This window comes from Lissotriton helveticus, chromosome 1_2, assembly GCF_964261635.1.
Source record: "Lissotriton helveticus chromosome 1_2, aLisHel1.1, whole genome shotgun sequence".
NCBI classification, from domain to species: Eukaryota; Metazoa; Chordata; class Amphibia; order Caudata; family Salamandridae; genus Lissotriton; species Lissotriton helveticus.
Genome location: NC_136058.1, coordinates 93,221,029 through 93,240,945, shown reverse-complemented (window position 1 = coordinate 93,240,945; position 19,917 = coordinate 93,221,029). Strand labels below are relative to the sequence as shown.

At 48.5% G+C, this 19,917-nt stretch overlaps 1 protein-coding gene across 4 annotated transcripts in view; it reads right to left on the bottom strand.

The window, feature by feature from the left end:
- Positions 1-19,917, bottom strand: part of JAK1 (Janus kinase 1) — a 490,769-nt gene that overhangs the window by 176,585 nt on the left and 294,267 nt on the right. For all 4 annotated transcript variants that reach the window (XM_078669080.1, XM_078669071.1, XM_078669099.1 and 1 more), the window contains one exon: positions 16,268-16,374. In XM_078669080.1, the coding sequence (XP_078525206.1) occupies positions 16,268-16,374 (107 nt within the window). The remainder of the gene's footprint in view (positions 1-16,267; positions 16,375-19,917) is intronic.

Sequence of the window (19,917 nt, the reverse complement as noted above, 5' to 3'; positions counted from 1 at the left end):
TCCTTAAGATTCTGCCCCACACCCTTCGTACCCCACCCAACCGCAGCCCAACCTCAGCCTTCAGGACTCTTAGTGCGTCAACTGGCCCCAGACCCCCATCAAAACTATGGTATCTTCTCCATTTGCTTCTATATCTGGCAAGGAAATCCCCCCATTGTACTGATTTCTCTGTAGCGTATCTAGGGCTATTCTTGGTTGTTTCCCAAACCACAGCAGAGAGCGTAGCTCCGCATTTATTGCCTCGATCTGCTGGGGAGGGGGAAATACTTATTTTGTAAGGCATATAGGAAGCGGGGAAATGTGACCATCTTAAACATTGCAGCCCGGCCTAAGAACGTGAGAGGGAGGTCCTTCCATCTAAGAGCATCATCTGTAAAACTCCTAATCATCTGTTGGATGTTTTTTTGATAGGAGACGTGTCGGTCCGTGGTCAGATAAATCCCCAAGTATGTGAACCCCATCTGGGCAACTAGGAGGGCGGCGGGCAGAGGGGGCCACTCCTCCTCTATTTGTGGGCTATACAGGACCGATTTGTGCTAGTTAATTCTGTAGCCCGAGAAGGAACCATACCTACTCAGGAGCTTGAACAATGCAGGGACTGTGGAGACCGGATGGGCCACATACAGAAGAATATCGTCTGCATACAGCTCAATTATTTCCTCCTGTACGTCTCATCCGTCTGCCCAACCTCACAGGCCACTACTTCAATAGTGAGGGCGATAGGAGAGGGGACAGGGAGCATCCCTGTCAGGTCCCCCTCCAGATAGGGAAATCTTCAGTGCATCCGCAAGCAGGCACCTTCTCAAGGGTGCAGTATCAAGGGGGAAGGGTGGGTCAGCTACGGTCCAGCAGATGTTCAGGCTTGTGGGTGTGGAGGCAGGGTGGGGATGACCGCCAGTCTGGCTCGTCAATCCACCACCCAGCCCCAATCCACCAGCTTGCAGGCCCGATCCTCCGGCGGCCTACCCCCGCCTCTCCCAATCAATCAATGTGGCCTGCCGCAGTCTCTCTGACCACTGCCAGGCGTCCCGCTCCGAGATGTCCCCTCCTGATGGCCAAATCCTTGTCACTCTCTCAGATAGGCGGCGAGGTCCCCCTCAGCACCCACCGGTTGGTCTACTTGTCAGGGTCTCCTGCTCTGCTTGTACCCCCAGGCCTGTCACAGTGGCCGGCAGCAGCAATTCCACCTTCAAAGCGGTGCTAGCGGCTTGAGGGGGGAGACGCCATATCCGTCGCGGCCACCCCGTGCCGCTTCCTTCTCCTTCACACAGGCACTGCTTGTAATGCCCCAGGGTGGGTGGGGGTGGGGAGGAACCGCTCGCCCAGCCGCAGCCTCAATCCAGGCACTCGCCCCCTTCCTCCCGCACCTCACCTCCTCTCTGGTGCCATCTTGCAGGTCCTCCGCCCCAGTTAATGGACGCCAAGGGGGTGAGGGAGGGAAGGGTCCATCCGATGCTGCACTCCACTGCCCAGCTGCACTGCGTGGACCCAGAGGCCCCGGATCGACTCGTAGCCTCAGATCGGGGGTCCGCGCGTCCGTCTGCAGCCTCTCTGTTGCGGTGTCTCCTCGCGCCTCACCACTACGCCAGGATGCAGGCCCGTAGTAAACACACGTGGGTCCCAACAGCGGCCGCAGGCCTCCACCTCGCCCAGGAGCCCACTTCCCTGGCTCCTCACCTGGCCACTGCAGCAGCTCGCAGTCCCGGTGGGGGGAGGGGCTCCGCCCACGGGTCCACCATGATCCTCTCGTTTCGGCCGCACCTTCAGGAGCAGAGGTCCCCCTCAGGCGCCCCAGTCGCTGGTCCTTCGGGGTGGCGCACCTCGAGTCAGCCCCAGGTATAAGCGGCCCCTCCTCGTCGGCTCACAGGTCCCGGCGCAGTGTCTCCGGCACTCAGCGGCAGTAAGGCGCCATCCTGGGGACTGCCAGCTTGCCCGGGCGCCCCGGATTTTCGGCATCTCAGGCTCAAATATCAAAGCGTTCCTCCCGCTTTCGACTGCGGGGAGCAGCAGGGCACCTCCTCTAACAAATGCTGTGTTCTCCGGGTCTGCAGGGCACCGGAATCTATGTTGGATAAAGCTTTCAGCCGGAGCTCGGCGAAAGCACGTCTCACTCGGCCATGCTGTCGGCCACGCCCCCATTTTCTTCAGATTTTTGACAAATAGGAGAGAAAAGACTAATTGCAAAACAATCCTTACAGACTGATATTAAAAGTCTTATAGGTGAAAGAACATATTTTACCTTATTCTCCTAGAGGCAAATTCTGTACTGATAAAACTGTGTTAATTCAGTGTACACTTTGTTACCAAACTGTGAAAGGTTCATTGTAATAATGGGAAAAGGAGTAAGGGCCACTGGTGGCTCCCTTCCAAAAATGTCCCATATGAGGTGTTAGAAAGGGCCCTCTTTCTGCATAGTTACTCCCACTTTTTGCTGAACTGCTGATGTACTTTGACTGAGTGTGCCCTGGGCTCCTGCCACTCAGGTACCCAGGGCCTATGTTCTTTCCCTAAAACTGCATTGAAGACCAAACCCAATTGGCATTCTCTGGCCACAGGTCAATGGTACCACAGGTACCCAGGGCACTGTGGCGAGGGAATGCCTCTAAGGGCTACAGCACTTATTGTGCCAACCTTAGAGGCCCTGTGCCTTTACGCTCACACACTGCCTCAGCAGGCTGCGTGTTTTGGTGCAGAGCAAAGTGAAGAGTCGTCATGGCAGAGGCCCCGGATCGACTCGTAGCCTCAGATCGGGGGTCCGCGCGTCCGTCTGCAGCCTCTCTGTTGCGGTGTCTCCTCGCGCCTCACCACTACGCCAGGATGCAGGCCCGTAGTAAACACACGTGGGTCCCAACAGCGGCCGCAGGCCTCCACCTCGCCCAGGAGCCCACTTCCCTGGCTCCTCACCTGGCCACTGCAGCAGCTCGCAGTCCCGGTGGGGGGAGGGGCTCCGCCCACGGGTCCACCATGATCCTCTCGTTTCGGCCGCACCTTCAGGAGCAGAGGTCCCCCTCAGGCGCCCCAGTCGCTGGTCCTTCGGGGTGGCGCACCTCGAGTCAGCCCCAGGTATAAGCGGCCCCTCCTCGTCGGCTCACAGGTCCCGGCGCAGTGTCTCCGGCACTCAGCGGCAGTAAGGCGCCATCCTGGGGACTGCCAGCTTGCCCGGGCGCCCCGGATTTTCGGCATCTCAGGCTCAAATATCAAAGCGTTCCTCCCGCTTTCGACTGCGGGGAGCAGCAGGGCACCTCCTCTAACAAATGCTGTGTTCTCCGGGTCTGCAGGGCACCGGAATCTATGTTGGATAAAGCTTTCAGCCGGAGCTCGGCGAAAGCACGTCTCACTCGGCCATGCTGTCGGCCACGCCCCCATTTTCTTCAGATTTTTGACAAATAGGAGAGAAAAGACTAATTGCAAAACAATCCTTACAGACTGATATTAAAAGTCTTATAGGTGAAAGAACATATTTTACCTTATTCTCCTAGAGGCAAATTCTGTACTGATAAAACTGTGTTAATTCAGTGTACACTTTGTTACCAAACTGTGAAAGGTTCATTGTAATAATGGGAAAAGGAGTAAGGGCCACTGGTGGCTCCCTTCCAAAAATGTCCCATATGAGGTGTTAGAAAGGGCCCTCTTTCTGCATAGTTACTCCCACTTTTTGCTGAACTGCTGATGTACTTTGACTGAGTGTGCCCTGGGCTCCTGCCACTCAGGTACCCAGGGCCTATGTTCTTTCCCTAAAACTGCATTGAAGACCAAACCCAATTGGCATTCTCTGGCCACAGGTCAATGGTACCACAGGTACCCAGGGCACTGTGGCGAGGGAATGCCTCTAAGGGCTACAGCACTTATTGTGCCAACCTTAGAGGCCCTGTGCCTTTACGCTCACACACTGCCTCAGCAGGCTGCGTGTTTTGGTGCAGAGCAAAGTGAAGAGTCGTCATGGCACACATCCCTGTGTACCATACCTACAATACCTACAACCCACTGCCCTGGCATAGATCAGCCACCTCTCTAGCTGGGTGCACTATACCAGTGTTGAGGGTGTCTGGTGCTTGAGCCCTGTACCCATAAGCCAATTCTTAGACATTTTAAGTGCAGTAATGCCATTAAGAGTATATGGTGCATGGAGTTTGTCATTACGAACTCCAAAGTACCATAATGGCTTAACTGAAAACTGAGAAGTTTGGTATCAAACTTCTCAGCACATTGAACCCACACTGATGCCAGTGTGGGATTTAATGAAAAATGTACACAGAGGGCATCTTAGAGATGCCCCCTGAAAAATGACTTACCACTAGTGTCCAGGTTGAGTGGCTGCTCGCCAGCTGCCACCACCAGACATGTTTCTGGACCCCTGTGTCGAGAGTCTGCTGCTCTTGGGGTCTGAAACAATGCACATCCTGAGACGATGTGCCAAGCCGCCTCCTCCTCCTCCTCCAGGATGGGCTGGGTCCACGAAGGGGAAGCTTCAAAGGTTAGCCGCCTTTGTGAGCTTCCCCAGGCCTGTTGCTACTTTAAGGAACTGGCCCACACCGGTTCTGACCCCCACATTGGGCGGGAGAATCGGCTGGAAAAATAAGTGAGGAAGGGAGGTGTGCCCACCTCTGCCAACCCCACCCCTCAGGTGGGGGAGGCGAGATGAATCACAACTTTCAGTCCCCGCCAGCTTGCAGATGGGGGGGGGGACCCAGCCAACCAGAGTGAGGCATATGCCCCCCTCCCACTGGAGGGTGGGTTAATAGGGGGTGTGCCCACCCCAAGGAAGGGACCCATTGGTCCCAACCTTTGACTTACCTAGAACACCCCTAAATCTAGTATTATGGGGCACCTCTGAACTTTGCCCCCTTAGACAAGCAACAACCAAGAAGAAAAGAAGAAGAAGGACCGTACAGCCGTACCGAAGCTAAGAGGAGGAGCACGCCCACTGACTTGGCCCCAACCCTATCCGGCCTGTCCCCACCTCGAACCGGCAGAAGCCAAACTCCGGTGTGTCCTGCAGCCAGCAACCTAAAGAACCCCGAGGACCTGCCCTGCCTTCCAAGAAAAATACTGTGTCTCATGTGAACACTGCAATTGTTCACCCACAGTCTCCAGCTTCAGCAAAATCTGCAAGTCTGCACCACTCTGTACCTGTCACAAACGGCCCGAGTTTGAGTAGTCCAACACCACGATGAGGTCTCCCTGGCGATCCAGGACAGAGATCCAGTGATCCCTGACCTGCCTCAAGCCTCCAGCCAACGCCTGCAGCCTCAATACAGACGGTCCGCTCAACCGCGACCAGGAGCTGGTTAGAAGATCCGTCCCTAAAAGACACCTCTGCACCCGACGCCCACGGCCTTGGGTGGGCCCAACCGATGGTGTCTAACCAACCCCCAGCATCCCAACTTACCTCTCCAAGTGGTGGTCACTCCCAGAAGACCTTCGTCCCTGAGCCTGCAGAGTGATGCAAACTGGAGAATCCCCATTGAAAGTAACAGGGCACTGTTGTACATTGATTCTTCATGTAATGTGGTTGTCTGTAGTGTTAGTCCTTTCTTAGTGTTCTCTCATTCTCTGTCTACCACAATGCCTATGTATGTTCTTACTTCCACCTAAGAATTCTACTAGTGTCAGTTGATGGTCTGGTCAGCTGGCGAGGTTGTGTGCTCAGCTGTGTCCTATTTTGGCGACGTCTTCTGCTGACCAGACCAGAGAAGAAACCATCTAACACAGCCTGAGACACACCTCGTGAAAAGAACCCACTCCTCTACACCTATGTGCTGCCAGTCTTGTGATCAGAGGAAACAAGAAAGAAGAAACTGCATGAATGAGAGATAAGTCAAATGAATTTTGCGCATCTAAGATAAGCTTATCTTTTACAAGCGTGTGTTTATTACTGAACTCTGGCAGCGCTGCGCAACAAGAACTCAAGTCTCTGCAGCAATAAGTAAGGTGTAGAGAACCTATAAACTGTAGAAACTATCCTCAAATATTTTTAGCGCCTCGAGATTTTAAGGAACATGTTTATAGTGGCAGCAAAAGTCAAACTAAACTACTTTGCAACCAGCTGCAGCTTAAAACAAGGAAAAAGGAACTGCCTATAATGTGAAATTCATCACAAGTTTGAAAAGAAACCAACACAGATATTTAAGGTGAATACACATTCTGCCAAAAGTGAAGAAATCACAAATAGATAACGAACTTTCTGCCAAAAACGAGAGAGTTACAGACTTATACAGCAAAAGAAGAAGACAGATTTGCAAACCTTCTACTAAATATAAACTAGTGAATCGGAGTGAATAAACAATCACATGCTGGAAAAAAAAAATGAGTGAATTACAGATATAAACGAAGAAAGGAAAACAAGAGGCAATCCTCAAGGCCATCTACCGTGAGTCTTTTGTCCTGCTGTATACCGTTATTTTGAAGGGCAGTGAGAATAAAAGAAACTGGCTGGAGATATTTAATTGTTAATTGAGAAAACTGCCTAAATTGGTAGCAGAAGTTAAACTGATCTTTGATGGGAAACTCCTCCACAACTATCAGATGAAAGCTCTGTTTGTTAAGAAATGACTCTTCTGTTTCCTGAAATGCTTCAAATGAAGTGACACACGGAGATCAAGTGAGTACTTTTTAAGTACAAATTACAGCTGCTGTGAAAAACGAGTGAATTGGATGAAATAATGGTCACATGCTAAATCAATACTATCTAGAGAACGAGTGTATAAGTGACACAAACGCAGTAAGGAAATGAAGAAATGAATTCAAGTTCTACCGTGAGTTTTGTTTTGAACTATGAAACTTATACTTGCCTTTGAATACCGTTTGCCTGCAACCGTTTGTCAGCCTTTACACCGACCTGCTCTCCATCATGCCACTTTCATAATTGATGACGTAGTGGAATCTCCGTGTGATTCAGCGGAAAAGCAGCCTACTCCTAGGCGTCATTGCGTGTCAAGCCTCATTCCAGCGTTTTGAAGAAGTCTGTGTGCCTTCAGTCTGTGATCGTGCAAGGGAAGACGTCACGACGCGACGTGAGCATCCATTTTATATTTATTCTGTACTTCTGTTCCTATGGCAACGAGGCTACGAGAGCACAAAGCAAAGGAGAACACTTGCGTATTATTGAAGGGATGTTTAGCGTTTCCTCGTGTGTGTGGCGCGGAATGGGAGCGCTTAAAACGAGGATTTTCAGCAACTTTGTGATGTGCTACCAGCTTCATTGCCAGAAGTTTAGGTAAGCGAGCATATCCTCTCTTGGTTCTAAAATGTCAGCATTCTTCATCAAGTTTTAAGCTGCAGTCATTATGCGAGTCATCCAACGGCATTCAACACGGCAGTATTGTACCCTCGTATCAACATTTTAAGACAGCATTTTTAAGACTGTTTAATTTGTTTTCTTCACAACAGTGCCATCTAGTGGTTAATTTCTGTATTCATTAATATTTTGGCAGAATATATGAAACGTGTCAGTGAGCAAGCATAAGAAAATGTACTGTGTTACGTGAAGCCTCTATTATTCTGATCATTTTGCCTATGCTGTTTACTACCGACTGGAAATTATAATTAGTTAAACTTCAACGTGCAGATTATTACCAGGGTACATAGCTGGGGCAAAGAAGCCAAGTGTGACTGAAGTAAATAAAAAGTACAGTGCGTCCAGGAACAACAAAGGGAAGCACTAATGAGTTAAGAAGCAGAGGCTGTTCAGAGGATCTAGAACAGAAATTAAGTTCCACACAATTAGAAGCTGGTCAAAGAGCCTGAAAATAAACAGAGCATGGGCAGTGGTCTTGCAAGTAGAACCAAGTTTGCAAGATGAACAAAATGTTCACAACCGGGACAAAGGTCCCAGGTGAGAGTCTCGACGGAAGGTCCACATCGGGGTCAGAGGTCCCAAGTGAGACTCTCGATAGTAAGTTCGCAACGGGGACAAAGGTGACAGTAAGTCCATAATGGGGACAGTGGTCCCAGGTGAGAGTCTCGGCGATAAATTTATAACGGGAACAGCGACTCCACGTGAGACTCTGGACGGTAAGTTCACAACGGGAACTGTCACAGTTTGGTCAAGAAGTCCACTACGGAGGAAGAGTGAGTTCTGAACTGGGTCTGTGAACAATATAGAGTCTAAAATCTGTGTTCGGGACTGAGAATGTACAGGATAATGGCTGTAAGTGTGGTGACTCCAAAACTTAAAGGAAAAGATCTGATATGAGACAGTGAGTCCAGAAGCAAGTCAAGGAATCTAGGAGAGGATTGAGCATCTGAGCGATTGTGACTGAGAAGTTTCCAGTTGAATTAAGAAGAAGGTTTAGAGTCCCGGAACCTTGAGGAAAATTGTGACGGTGGGGCTTACAGAAGTACCAGGACTAAGGTCCCAGATTCACGACAGTGAGTTGTGACAGAAAGGTTCTGAGAAGAACCAGGACTAGAGTTTGTCTCACAACAAATGTTGTGTGTGAGTTGTGTATAGTTGTTAGGCAACTCATCAGCTTGTCTAGGAGGGGCCTATGTGGTGTGTGTGGTCACCCCTGTTTAGTTGTGTTGTAGGTGATTAAGTCACCAAGTGCGTTGGTAAGTGGTGCATGAATGAGGTATGGGAGTGCTCGTACTAGATTAACACCAGGTACTCGATGACAGTTTCAAAGTTACTTATGAGACTTGACTGGTCTTGCCTGCTGCAGGTCACGATACTTGTGTCAATGGTTGGGTTGACTTGTTGATAATGGTAGAGGACAACCTTCATGGAGCCTCTTAGAGCTACATAGAATGAACTTTGAACCAGTTTCATATTGGTGTTTACTTCGGGTGAGGGACCGCTCACCGGTGTTCAGGTTCTTTCCCTTTGTTTGTTTATCCATAGTAATTTCCCATACGTGTACTCTTTTTATGGGGTCAAGTGTGGACAGTTACTGTCTCAATCCAGTTTGTTCTTGCATTTAAGGGAAATTGCACAGTTTGCAAGGGTGATAAACGTTTACTTAGGGGAGGTTGTATGAGCGATTCCCTCTTCATCCAGTTTCAAGGGTCCGTTCTCCTTTTGTTTTCTTCATGGAGAGGTTGTTCTGACATTCAGTGCCTTATTCTAGTCTTAAGGGCTAATACCCCTGATGTACTCTATCTAGGTGAGCTCATATGATCTTACCTGGTGTGTTTAACCTATTGTTTGTTTTGGTGGTCATTGTGGAAAGTGTATTGAGAGCTGTTGTGGCTGTACTTTCCTAGGGCGGTGTCTATTACCCAATGGTGTACCCTTTTTTTTTGGCGAGGGTGTGGGGCCTGTCGGTACCCATGGTATACCCTATGTAGGGTATGTTGTAGTTTTAGTTCCAGGGTGTGAACTTGTGTGTTTTGGGGGTCATTGTGGAAAGTGTAAGAAGAGCTGTTGTGGCTGTACTTTCCTAGGGCGGTGTCTTTTACCCAATGGTGTACCCTTCTTTGGCGAGGGTGTGGGGCCTGTCAGTACCCATGGTATACCCTATGTAGGGTATGTTGTAGTTTTAGTTCCAGGGTGTGAGCTTGTGTGATTTGGGGGTCATGGTGGAAAGTGTAAGAAGAGCTGTTGTGGCTGTACTTTCCTAGGGCGGTGTCTATTTCCCAATGGTGTACCCTTCTTTGGCGAGGGTGTGGGGCCTTTCGGTACCCATGGTATACCCTATGTAGGGTATGTTGTAGTTTTAGTTTCAGGGTGTGAACTTGTGTGTTTGGGGGTCATTGTGTAGGGCGGTGTCTTTTACCCAATGGTGTACCCTTCTTTGGCGAGAGTGTGGGGCCTTTCGGTACCCATGGTATACCCTATGTAGGGTATGTTGTAGTTTTAGTTTCAGGGTGTGAACTTGTGTGTTTGGGGGTCATTGTGTAGGGCGGTGTCTTTTACCCAATGGTGTACCCTTCTTTGGCGAGAGTGTGGGGCCTTTCGGTACCCATGGTATACCCTATGTAGGGTATGTTGTAGTTTTAGTTTCAGGGTGTGAACTTGTGTGTTTGGGGGTCATTGTGTAGGGCGGTGTCTTTTACCCAATGGTGTACCCTTCTTTGGCGAGAGTGTGGGGCCTTTCGGTACCCATGGTATACCCTATGTAGGGTAGGTTGTAGTTTTAGTTCCAGGGTGTGAACTTGTGTGTTTTGGGGGTCATTGTGGAAAATGTCTTTTACCCAGTGGTGTACCCTTCTTTGGGGAGGGTGTGGGGCCAGTCAGTACCCATGGTATATCCTTTGTTGTGCTGACGTTCGGTGCCTTATTCTTGTTTTACGGGTCAATACCCCTGTTGTACCCTATCTAGGAGAGCTTATATAATTTTACCTGGTTTGTTTAAATTATTGTGTGTTTTGGGGGTCAGTGTGGAAAGTGTACCTACTCTTTGGTGTACCCGTGTTTGGGGAGGTTGTGGGCGTGATCACCTTTCCTTATCTAAACCACGTTTTGGTTCCACCAAGGGAGGGGGATGGAGTGTGTACAAATGTCTACTATCTTTTTGTATTTGTGTATCTCGTTTTTGTACTACATGGGGTAGGTGATGTAATCTCGGTTTTTGTTTCTTTTTCATTTCTTTTCTATAAAGGAGGGAGATGTGTTGTACATTGATTCTTCATGTAATGTGGTTGTCTGTAGTCTTAGTCCTTTCTTAGTGTTCTCTCATTCTCTGTCTACCACAATGCCTATGTATGTTCTTACTTCCACCTAAGAATTCTACTAGTGTCAGTTGATGGTCTCGTCAGCTGGCGAGGTTGTGTGCTCAGCTGTGTCCTATAATAAACCTACCTGTAATCAACTAGAAGTATCCTGTCATCCTTTACCATCCTATATACAACAGGCACCTGACGACAAAACAGCACCCTGCACCCGGCCGCCCTAGTGCCGCTGAGGGTGTACCTTTGGTGGTAACTTGAACCCCCATTTACCCTAAGCTTAAGTCCGTGAGCAGCCACAAACCGGAGGCTCCATATCCCCTGTTGGATAACATTGGGCCTCAGCACTCTGCAACCTGGCCGCCCTAGTGCTGCTGAGGGTGCTTTGAGAGTGCCTCCTCGATCCTGGGGGACCCCGGAGTCTTACCCCAGAAACCCAACTCCCACAACAAAGTACTTACCTCTGAACCGATAACACTATTTTCTCCCATAGGATAACATTGAATGTTTTTCTATGAAAACGTTTCTAAGTGTGGAGTTGTTAATCTATAAAAGTATCTAAAACTGTAACCAAATACCCAAACCACTTTTGCTTACCTGACATCCTATTGGAAAGCCAATACAAAGTATATGTACAATATTTCAAAGCATTACATTACCAGTAATTCTACTGTAATCAAACCAAAGTATATATATATATATATATATATATATATATATATATATATATATATATATATATATATATATATATATATATATATATATACATACATAAACATACAACGGCAATTCAAACTGTATATCACTGCAAAGTATAAATCACTTACCTGTGCCAGGCTTGCTTGGTTCTAGGAAATAAAATAACTAAAAGAATATTTTTATACAAAACCAATTGGTCTAAAGTTCAGTCTTTGAGTGTGTGCAATCATTTGCTGACTGAGTGTGTACAACAAATGCTTAACACTATCCTCCGATAAAGCTCGACCACACTACCACAAATAGAGAGTAAGGTGCTATCTACTTTTACCTCTGCCTACCTTTAAGGTTCCACTGGACTTTGTGCACACTATACCTCACTTTGGGATAGTATATACAGAGCCAGCTTCCTACATGAGGCACAACAATACATGCACCACCTCTGTCCAGCCTCATCTGGCTTTCAGAGGACCAGTCAAATGTCAAATCTCCATGATTAAAGAACCAGATTTGCCTGCTGGGTAATAGAGTATTTACACTAAACAAATATCAGGATATTGAAATGTCTAATGCACGCCTTTCTAGTACTCTGAAAAAGTTCAGTGTGCACCATGAGTGTAAAATATTAATATAAATAATCTAACAAAGAAAACCAGAAAAGTCTATTCCTATTTCAAGGACGAGCAGCCAGTGTCTCTTTTTGAGAGCCTCGGGCTGAATAAAGGTTCAAACAATGAAGACCACACAATGCTCGGATGTATTCAGCTAAGTCATGAAGCAGTGAATAATAAAGAATGAAAGTGGGGCATGAGTGTGAAGTTGGTGGCATGAGAATGGAGAGGAGTGCAGAGTAAGTAGTGTAAATCATAGGTGCGAGAGTGGATGTGAGGTAAGAGAGTAGATGAAGGAGTAAGATTAGGTGAAGGCATGAGTGCATTTGCAGTCTTCGAGTGGATGTGGACCAGAGTGAATGTAGCTTGTGTTTTAGCATTGCATTAGACTGAGTAGAGTGTGTGCGTATGGCAGGAGTTTACAGTGGATGGAATAAGACAGAAGAGAGTTAAAACATGTAGATGTAAAGTAAAGGAGCTGATGTGGGCAAGACAGCAGATGAAGCAAGTAGGTGGAAGGGATGTCATTAAATGTGCTAAAGTAGGGGATTAGAGTACTGATCAGCAATAAGCAGAGGAAGTGGGGTGCGACTCGCGGCTTGAGGTGGGTCGGGACTTTGACCCTAGGAGATCCGAGGAGCCGTTCTTCCCCCTGGGGACTGCTTGCTGCTGTCTGCCCCGGTTTTCTTCCTGCCTACGGGGATTCGGCGGGTGCGGCGGCCGGGGACTGCGAGTACCAGCATTCCCTGACCACCCACAGCTGGTACTCTTCCCCTGCCGGCCCCGCCTACCTGTTGTAAATACCTCTTGCCGCCCCCGCTCCGCGGGTGCGACTCGCGGCTTGAGGTGGGTCGGGACTTTGACCCTAGGAGATCCGAGGAGCCGTTCTTCCCCCTGGGGACTGCTTGCTGCTGTCTGCCCCTGTTTTCTTCCTGCCTACGGGGATTCGGCGGGTGCGGCGGCCGGGGACTGCGAGTACCAGCATTCCCTGACCACCCACAGCTGGTACTCTTCCCCTGCCGGCCCCGCCTACCTGCCTGCCTGTTGTAAATACCTCTTGCCGCCCCCGCTCCGCGGGTGCGACTCGCGGCTTGAGGTGGGTCGGGACTTTGACCCTAGGAGATCCGAGGAGCCGTTCTTCCCCCTGGGGACTGCTTGCTGCTGTCTGCCCCTGTTTTCTTCCTGCCTACGGGGATTCGGCGGGTGCGGCGGCCGGGGACTGCGAGTACCAGCATTCCCTGACCACCCACAGCTGGTACTCTTCCCCTGCCGGCACCGCCTACCTGCCTGCCTGTTGTAAATACCTCTTGCCGCCCCCGCTCCGCGGGTGCGACTCGCGGCTTGAGGTGGTTCAGGACTTTGACCCTAGGAGATCCGAGGAGCCGTTCTTCCCCCTGGGGACTGCTTGCTGCTGTCTGCCCATGTTTTCTTCCTGCCTACGGGGATTCGGCGGGTGCGGCGGCCGGGGACTGCGAGTACCAGCATTCCCTGACCACCCACAGCTGGTACTCTTCCCCTGCCGGCCCCGCCTACCTGCCTGCCTGTTGTAAATACCTCTTGCCGCCCCCGCTCCGCGGGTGCGACTCGCGGCTTGAGGTGAGTCGGGACTTTGACCCTAGGAGATCCGAGGAGCCGTTCTTCCCCCTGGGGACTGCTTGCTGCTGTCTGCCCCTGTTTTCTTCCTGCCTACGGGGATTCGGCGGGTGCGGCGGCCGGGGACTGCGAGTACCAGCATTCCCTGACCACCCACAGCTGGTACTCTTCCCCTGCCGGCCCCGCCTACCTGCCTGCCTGTTGTAAATACCTCTTGCCGCCCCCGCTCCGCGGGTGCGACTCGCGGCTTGAGGTGGGTCGGGACTTTGACCCTAGGAGATCCGAGGAGCCGTTCTTCCCCCTGGGGACTGCTTGCTGCTGTCTGCCCCTGTTTTCTTCCTGCCTACGGGGATTCGGCGGGTGCGGCGGCCGGGGACTGCGAGTACCAGCATTCCCTGACCACCCACAGCTGGTACTCTTCCCCTGCCGGCCCCGCCTACCTGCCTGCCTGTTGTAAATACCTCTTGCCGCCCCCGCTCCGCGGGTGCGACTCGCGGCTTGAGGTGGGTCGGGACTTTGACCCTAGGAGATCCGAGGAGCCGTTCTTCCCCCTGGGGACTGCTTGCTGCTGTCTGCCCCTGTTTTCTTCCTGCCTACGGGGATTCGGCGGGTGCGGCGGCCGGGGACTGCGAGTACCAGCATTCCCTGACCACCCACAGCTGGTACTCTTCCCCTGCCGGCCCCGCCTACCTGCCTAATACATACACTCCCTGTTTCCGTCCCGCGGGACGCACGCGGGACGAAGCGAGGGGCTAAGCCCGGGCAAAGGGCGGGCCCTCTGTGGCCCTCAGAGGCACGAGGAGGCCGGGACGGGCTACCCCATTTGGCTGTTACGAACTTGGAGGTACTGTATTTGTTTATACCGATTCTGACATTTCATTGTTCTCATATCATGTCCATCTGGGAGGAGTTGAACGCCCTGTGTGGCACGAACTACGCCCAGAATGTATCTACTCCCCTTATAATGAACAGAGATACCGATGAGGCAAATGACATTGATATTCTGAACACTGACAAAATGTGCACTAGTCTTTCACCACAACCCTCCGATTTACCATTAATAATTTTCCCAACTGAGGCGATGAACAAAACACCTGACCCTGTCTCACCACCTCAATTGACCCTACTGGCACAGATTGAACTTTTGTTAACAACCGCACTATCACCTTTGATTACTAAAATCAATGAGCTGGGAGACAGGCTGACTAGTATTGAAAATAAATTATCCAGAAATCCTATCGCCGCTGAAACAACTGCTGCACCCATTCACTCTATTCTCCCCTGCAATAAAGAAAACTTCAAACCCACGATACCTATGGAAGCTCAAATCCCTGAACCCCTCATCTCTCCACCCAATCCAAGAGGCCGGAACACTATTTCTAACTCCGTACCTGCACCACATAGACTACCCAGGTTTGCACATGAGCGCAGGAATTGGATCAATTTACCTCCAGAAGCTGCCCCTTACGTGACTATTCTTTCTGGGGTCCCTGCACCTATTAAGGGCAAATTTGAATCCCATCAGGATTTGTTAAATAAAACCATCTCCTGGCTAAAACAACACAGACCATTGCCACCTGCTTTAGATGGCGGAATTTTGAGGGTCAGGAGGGTGGGGTGGCTTGGTACATCGACCAAAGACATCCCTGGCGACCTTATTTTAATTAAATTCAAAGCTACGAATATTGTCCCCTATTTGCGATCCTCCCAAACCAAAGAGGGAGATGGTCCCATTCGCATATGGGACTTGCACGATTTTTATCCCGATCCCCGACCCTACCCGTCCCTAAGGCAAGCAGCATGGAACTATAATTATTGGTAAAAGGGGATGCCATGAACTGTGTGCTACCAACAATTACCCTTTCCCCCATTTCTGATAGCTTTTTGTGACTAGAAATAGATACTGAATCCTGATGGAAATTAGTTTTAAAAATTGTGTAAACATGTACTGTGGTTTTATGGCGGATTAATTGCAATGTCTTTTAATATTTTGTATGTACACTTTTATGATTTCAATTTGAAGTCGAAATAAAGATAAAGTTATTACTTGGGTGAGACAATGTGCTTAGTCTGAGCGAGAGATCACAGAAGCTGGCCACTGACAAACCGTCGGCGAAATTCAGCAGAGCAGTCCGTAAATTAATGGAACAACAAATCAGCAATTGTTTTTTTTTCTGTCATATAAAAGTTTACTTTTATACCTGCACACCTGAAATCGGTTGCTCCTAATTTATGTGGATAAGAGCCTAGAAATTAGGCCTGGGATCATATGGCAAAATGTTACTTTGAAGCCCGATGTATTTACCTGGCTAGCTATGACAAACATGAAGAAAAACCCTAGACAGAACATATTCATCCAAATCTTCCGTGCTGCTAGATTATCTAGAATTTATAGCATTACAGCATGCTACTAAGTTGCCTAAGAACATTAAAGTCTAGTATTATATTAGAAGGACCGTGTTCATGCATGGCAGTTGTCAAGGGGGTCAACAGGAGACTAGTGGTAGGCTTGGTGCCGTGGGTGAATGCTCAGTAAACATTTTAGTCGTTTTTCTCTTGCTCGGTTTCTAGGTCTTCGAGCTTTTTCCTGCCAAGATCTACCTGGTGGATGGAATAGGAAGCCCATCTACATATGAACTGGAATGCATACTGAAATCGAGATAACAGGTTTATCTTTAAGCACAATTCTGTATTCACAATATTTCTGTCAAGATATTAAATGGCAGTGATATGTAATTCATTAAGGAGGCACTCACTTGATTTATTTCTTCTTTAAGGATTCGATGGAAACTCAGCTGACTGAGAGGATAGACAGGCTGCCATTCTTGAGCCTTCTTAGTTGCCACTAGCAAATTGGAGATTTCTGTTAAAAGAAAAGATAAACTATTTTACAAAAATAATTTTTTCTGGCACAATATACTGTTTGTATGATCGCAACTATTTTGCACCAAATCACCAAAGAGAAAAAGAATTAATATTGCCAAGTAAACAGACACAGGCTGAATACAAGATTTCAGGACATGTCACACATTGATATGATGCAGTGGCGCGTCAGTACTAGAAACATGAGATCTGATTAAACTGGTGGGATGAGACACCCTCTGCTTTATATGTTTCCATATTACAAGGGGGTTGCAACCACTTGAAGAGACGATGTACTCACCCTTTGATCATCTTGATAAAGGTATTTGTGTTTACTAAGACACTGTATTAAAGCTGTAACTGTTGTCATAATCTTGCTAGACACCGGAGGGAGCAGTCAGGGCATAAGAGATCACCTTGCAGTGATACTGACCCTTCCTTGCCACAAAGACCAAGTACGTAAAGTGAGGATGACCAAGAGGATGGTGGACGTAAACATAACAGTAATTAAACATTTGTTCCGATGGACATCTGATCTTTCAGCAAATTCCTAATCTTAAACCTATCTCCTGGGTTTTGGCTGGATCTGCAACATCAGCAGTGCTCCGATCCTGGGACTGAGCACCTTGGGCACTGATGCTCTAAATTCGCAAACAATTGCTGGAAAAGACCATGTAGGCCGAACTCTCAAATGAATTATATTCTCTATCAAGAGGGACTGAAGGGAACACATTTAGCTGCATCTTAGCTAAAGAGGTCTACACCACAAAGGTCCCCATGGTGAGGTTGGCACCTAAATACCCATGCTGGTCGGTGTTCTCTTGCAGCTTGCCTCTGGTTGACTAGGGTTGGGTTTCTGTAAAGCTGCCATACCAGGGTCTTGCATCTCATCACTGAAGTGAACCAATGTCTCAATCAGTTGCTTGATGGCGTTAGAATCTCGGAGTAAATACACTTTATTTTCAGTGAATGGTAAGGGGGACTTCTAGAGTTCAACTGCTTCGAAATAAAACAATAAACTTCTGAAAAGGTGTTTTATGGGTACATAGGCCTCCTTAAATTGTACGTTTAGTGATCTGTTGACTGCACTAGCATTCTGAAGATCAAACAGAAACCCTTAAAGCCAGTTACATTTCAGATCACCATGGCAAAGGTAAGGAGTCCATGACTTCAGAGCTTCTGAAACACACCAAATGAAGTTTCCAATCGGTATTGAAAGCCAGGAAGCCACGTGGGTCAGTCTGAGCCACTAAGCTGCTGTATGAAACCATACCAGAGGATCGGAAGGACTCTCACTCTGGTGCAAAACTACTGATGTGGCAACAGTCTGAGCAGAGGTCGTATGAGATGCAGTCACAATGGTAGCCACCCGATGTCACTGGGACAAATATTTGTAGCATGGTGGTGCAGAGGCTGGCCGTTGTGCTGTGATTGGCATGGTAGTAAGAAGGTTTACCTATGACTTTGGTTTTAGTTTTTCGTTTCTGATTAAGTGTTTTACTGAATTTGTATGAAGCAAGACAGACATCAAATGGAATATAAAAATCCATTCGGCCTCTCCCAAGAACAATGGTCCAAATTCACTCTCCTTCCTTCCTTCTTCTCTACCGGGCCTCCTCCCCCCCCCACCCCCCCACCCCCCCACCGCCGCCACGTATAATGTGGATCTTGGATATTTGAAGGGTAATTCTGCTTAAAACGAGTACCCTTCAAGGTGGGTCAATTTGCTCTTCAGAATTTTAGCAACTGGCTCAGCTAGGATGATTCAGTGTGTCCTGAGATATCATGGACTTGTAATCTCTTGGAATCCTGTAAGCTCTTGGAATTCCTATGTTAGAAATGTAGGTACTGGATCACATTCCCAATCCGAATTCTGGTATCAGTCTGTAGCTAAAAGTACATTTTTGCCTGGCCAATGAATGTCCTATTCTATGTGCTTCCCCCACACACCTGTGTTGGCATGCCAAGCTGCATGGAGCATCTGGGCCAATCGCAACCCTGTTTTAAAGTACAATGGTTCAACCTCTGGTGTCTGGGGTAGGATGAAACGAAACATTTCTTCTATAATTTCAAGCACCATATTTAAAAATGTCAGTTTTATGCATTTCCTAAAGACATGAAGCTACTGTCTCCTGCATCCCCACCAACACAAATTTGAGTTGAATTTGAGCAGCCTTGGTCTCAATAATGAATCCTTGGCCCGGAGTGGTTCCATTTAAAGAGAAATGTACAAATGGCTTCTTTACCTTCGTGTGGCTGGCGATCTTGGCGGCAGAGCAGGATGTACCACAGATACTAAAGGCCTCTCCTTCCTTACCTTCCCCCGTGCAGTGTGTCCAATGTCTAATGGCAGAGACTCCAGCTGCTCTCACAGGGGAGTCTATGTCCAAACAATTGCTCTAAAGTGCCACCAGAGGGTAGCTTTGTGCATGGATTCTGCTTCATTGTAAAGTTGGGGAATACATTCTCTTGTCCACAGGGGGCCTGTGCAACCGCTTGGATGACACTCCTACAGACTGCAGTCTTAGTTGTGGCACAACCCCATCCTCTCCCAGTAACCCAATATGTACATTTTGACATGACTGTGCTGAGGGATAGTAACTATGTCTTCTGCTCTCCCATTGTGGCCTGTATGCACACTGCACCCACATTAGTCCCCGGAGGCAGCAAGCTCCTCTATGCAGGCATCAAAGGCCTCAACATGTGCTGTGCGGGCATGGATCCCATTCCAGTCACATCTCTCAACTGCCTGTCACCGCTCTTCATTTTCAGCAGACAGGAGGTCACTCAGCTCAACAATGCTCCACTGACCCTGGTAACGGTGTTCCTGGCCCCCTCAGCCTATGTTTGGGGATGAGCCAACAGCCTCCTTCTGGTAAGCCATGATGCTGATGGAGCCCACGGCCACCTGGTTCGTACTTCGCCATACTGACTCTCAAGCAAAATACAATCACCTCCCGGTCCACTGCTTTTCGTATGAACATCTTGTGCCAATGTTCTTGTGGTATTGCTCCTACTTTACTATGTATGTCATCAGGGTTACTGTACGATTCGAACTTTCGCACTGTGGCGAAAAGTGTACAATTGTGGATCGCAAGATGTATGGATTGTCTTTGTTGGAGAAAATCTTTAAATAAAAGTTTTAAAAAAAATAAAAAATCTTGTGCCACAATTCTCCCAATTCCACTGGTTCGAGCTTGATGCTGAGACATCTTCATGGCACTTTGAGCTCCTGCACTGCTCCATCAATCCTCTTTGCGGTTCAACTATTTTAAGGCACGGGCAAAGTGGGCAAACTGCCCAGGGCACCTGCCTTCCAACAGGTTCCTTGATAAACTAAAAGGGCTGGAGGGACAAAGCAGAGGAGTATTAAGGAGAAAAATACCAGATTTTTTGGAGCAGTGCTTTCATTTTCACTGCTGCAGCAAGAATGCCAATAGTGAAAGGGGTTGTGGGGGAGTTATTTGTGATTACGATTTTCCATTAATCAAAGCGGTGTGTATTTGTACTATATTAACATTATTCACTAAACATCTTCCAAGAC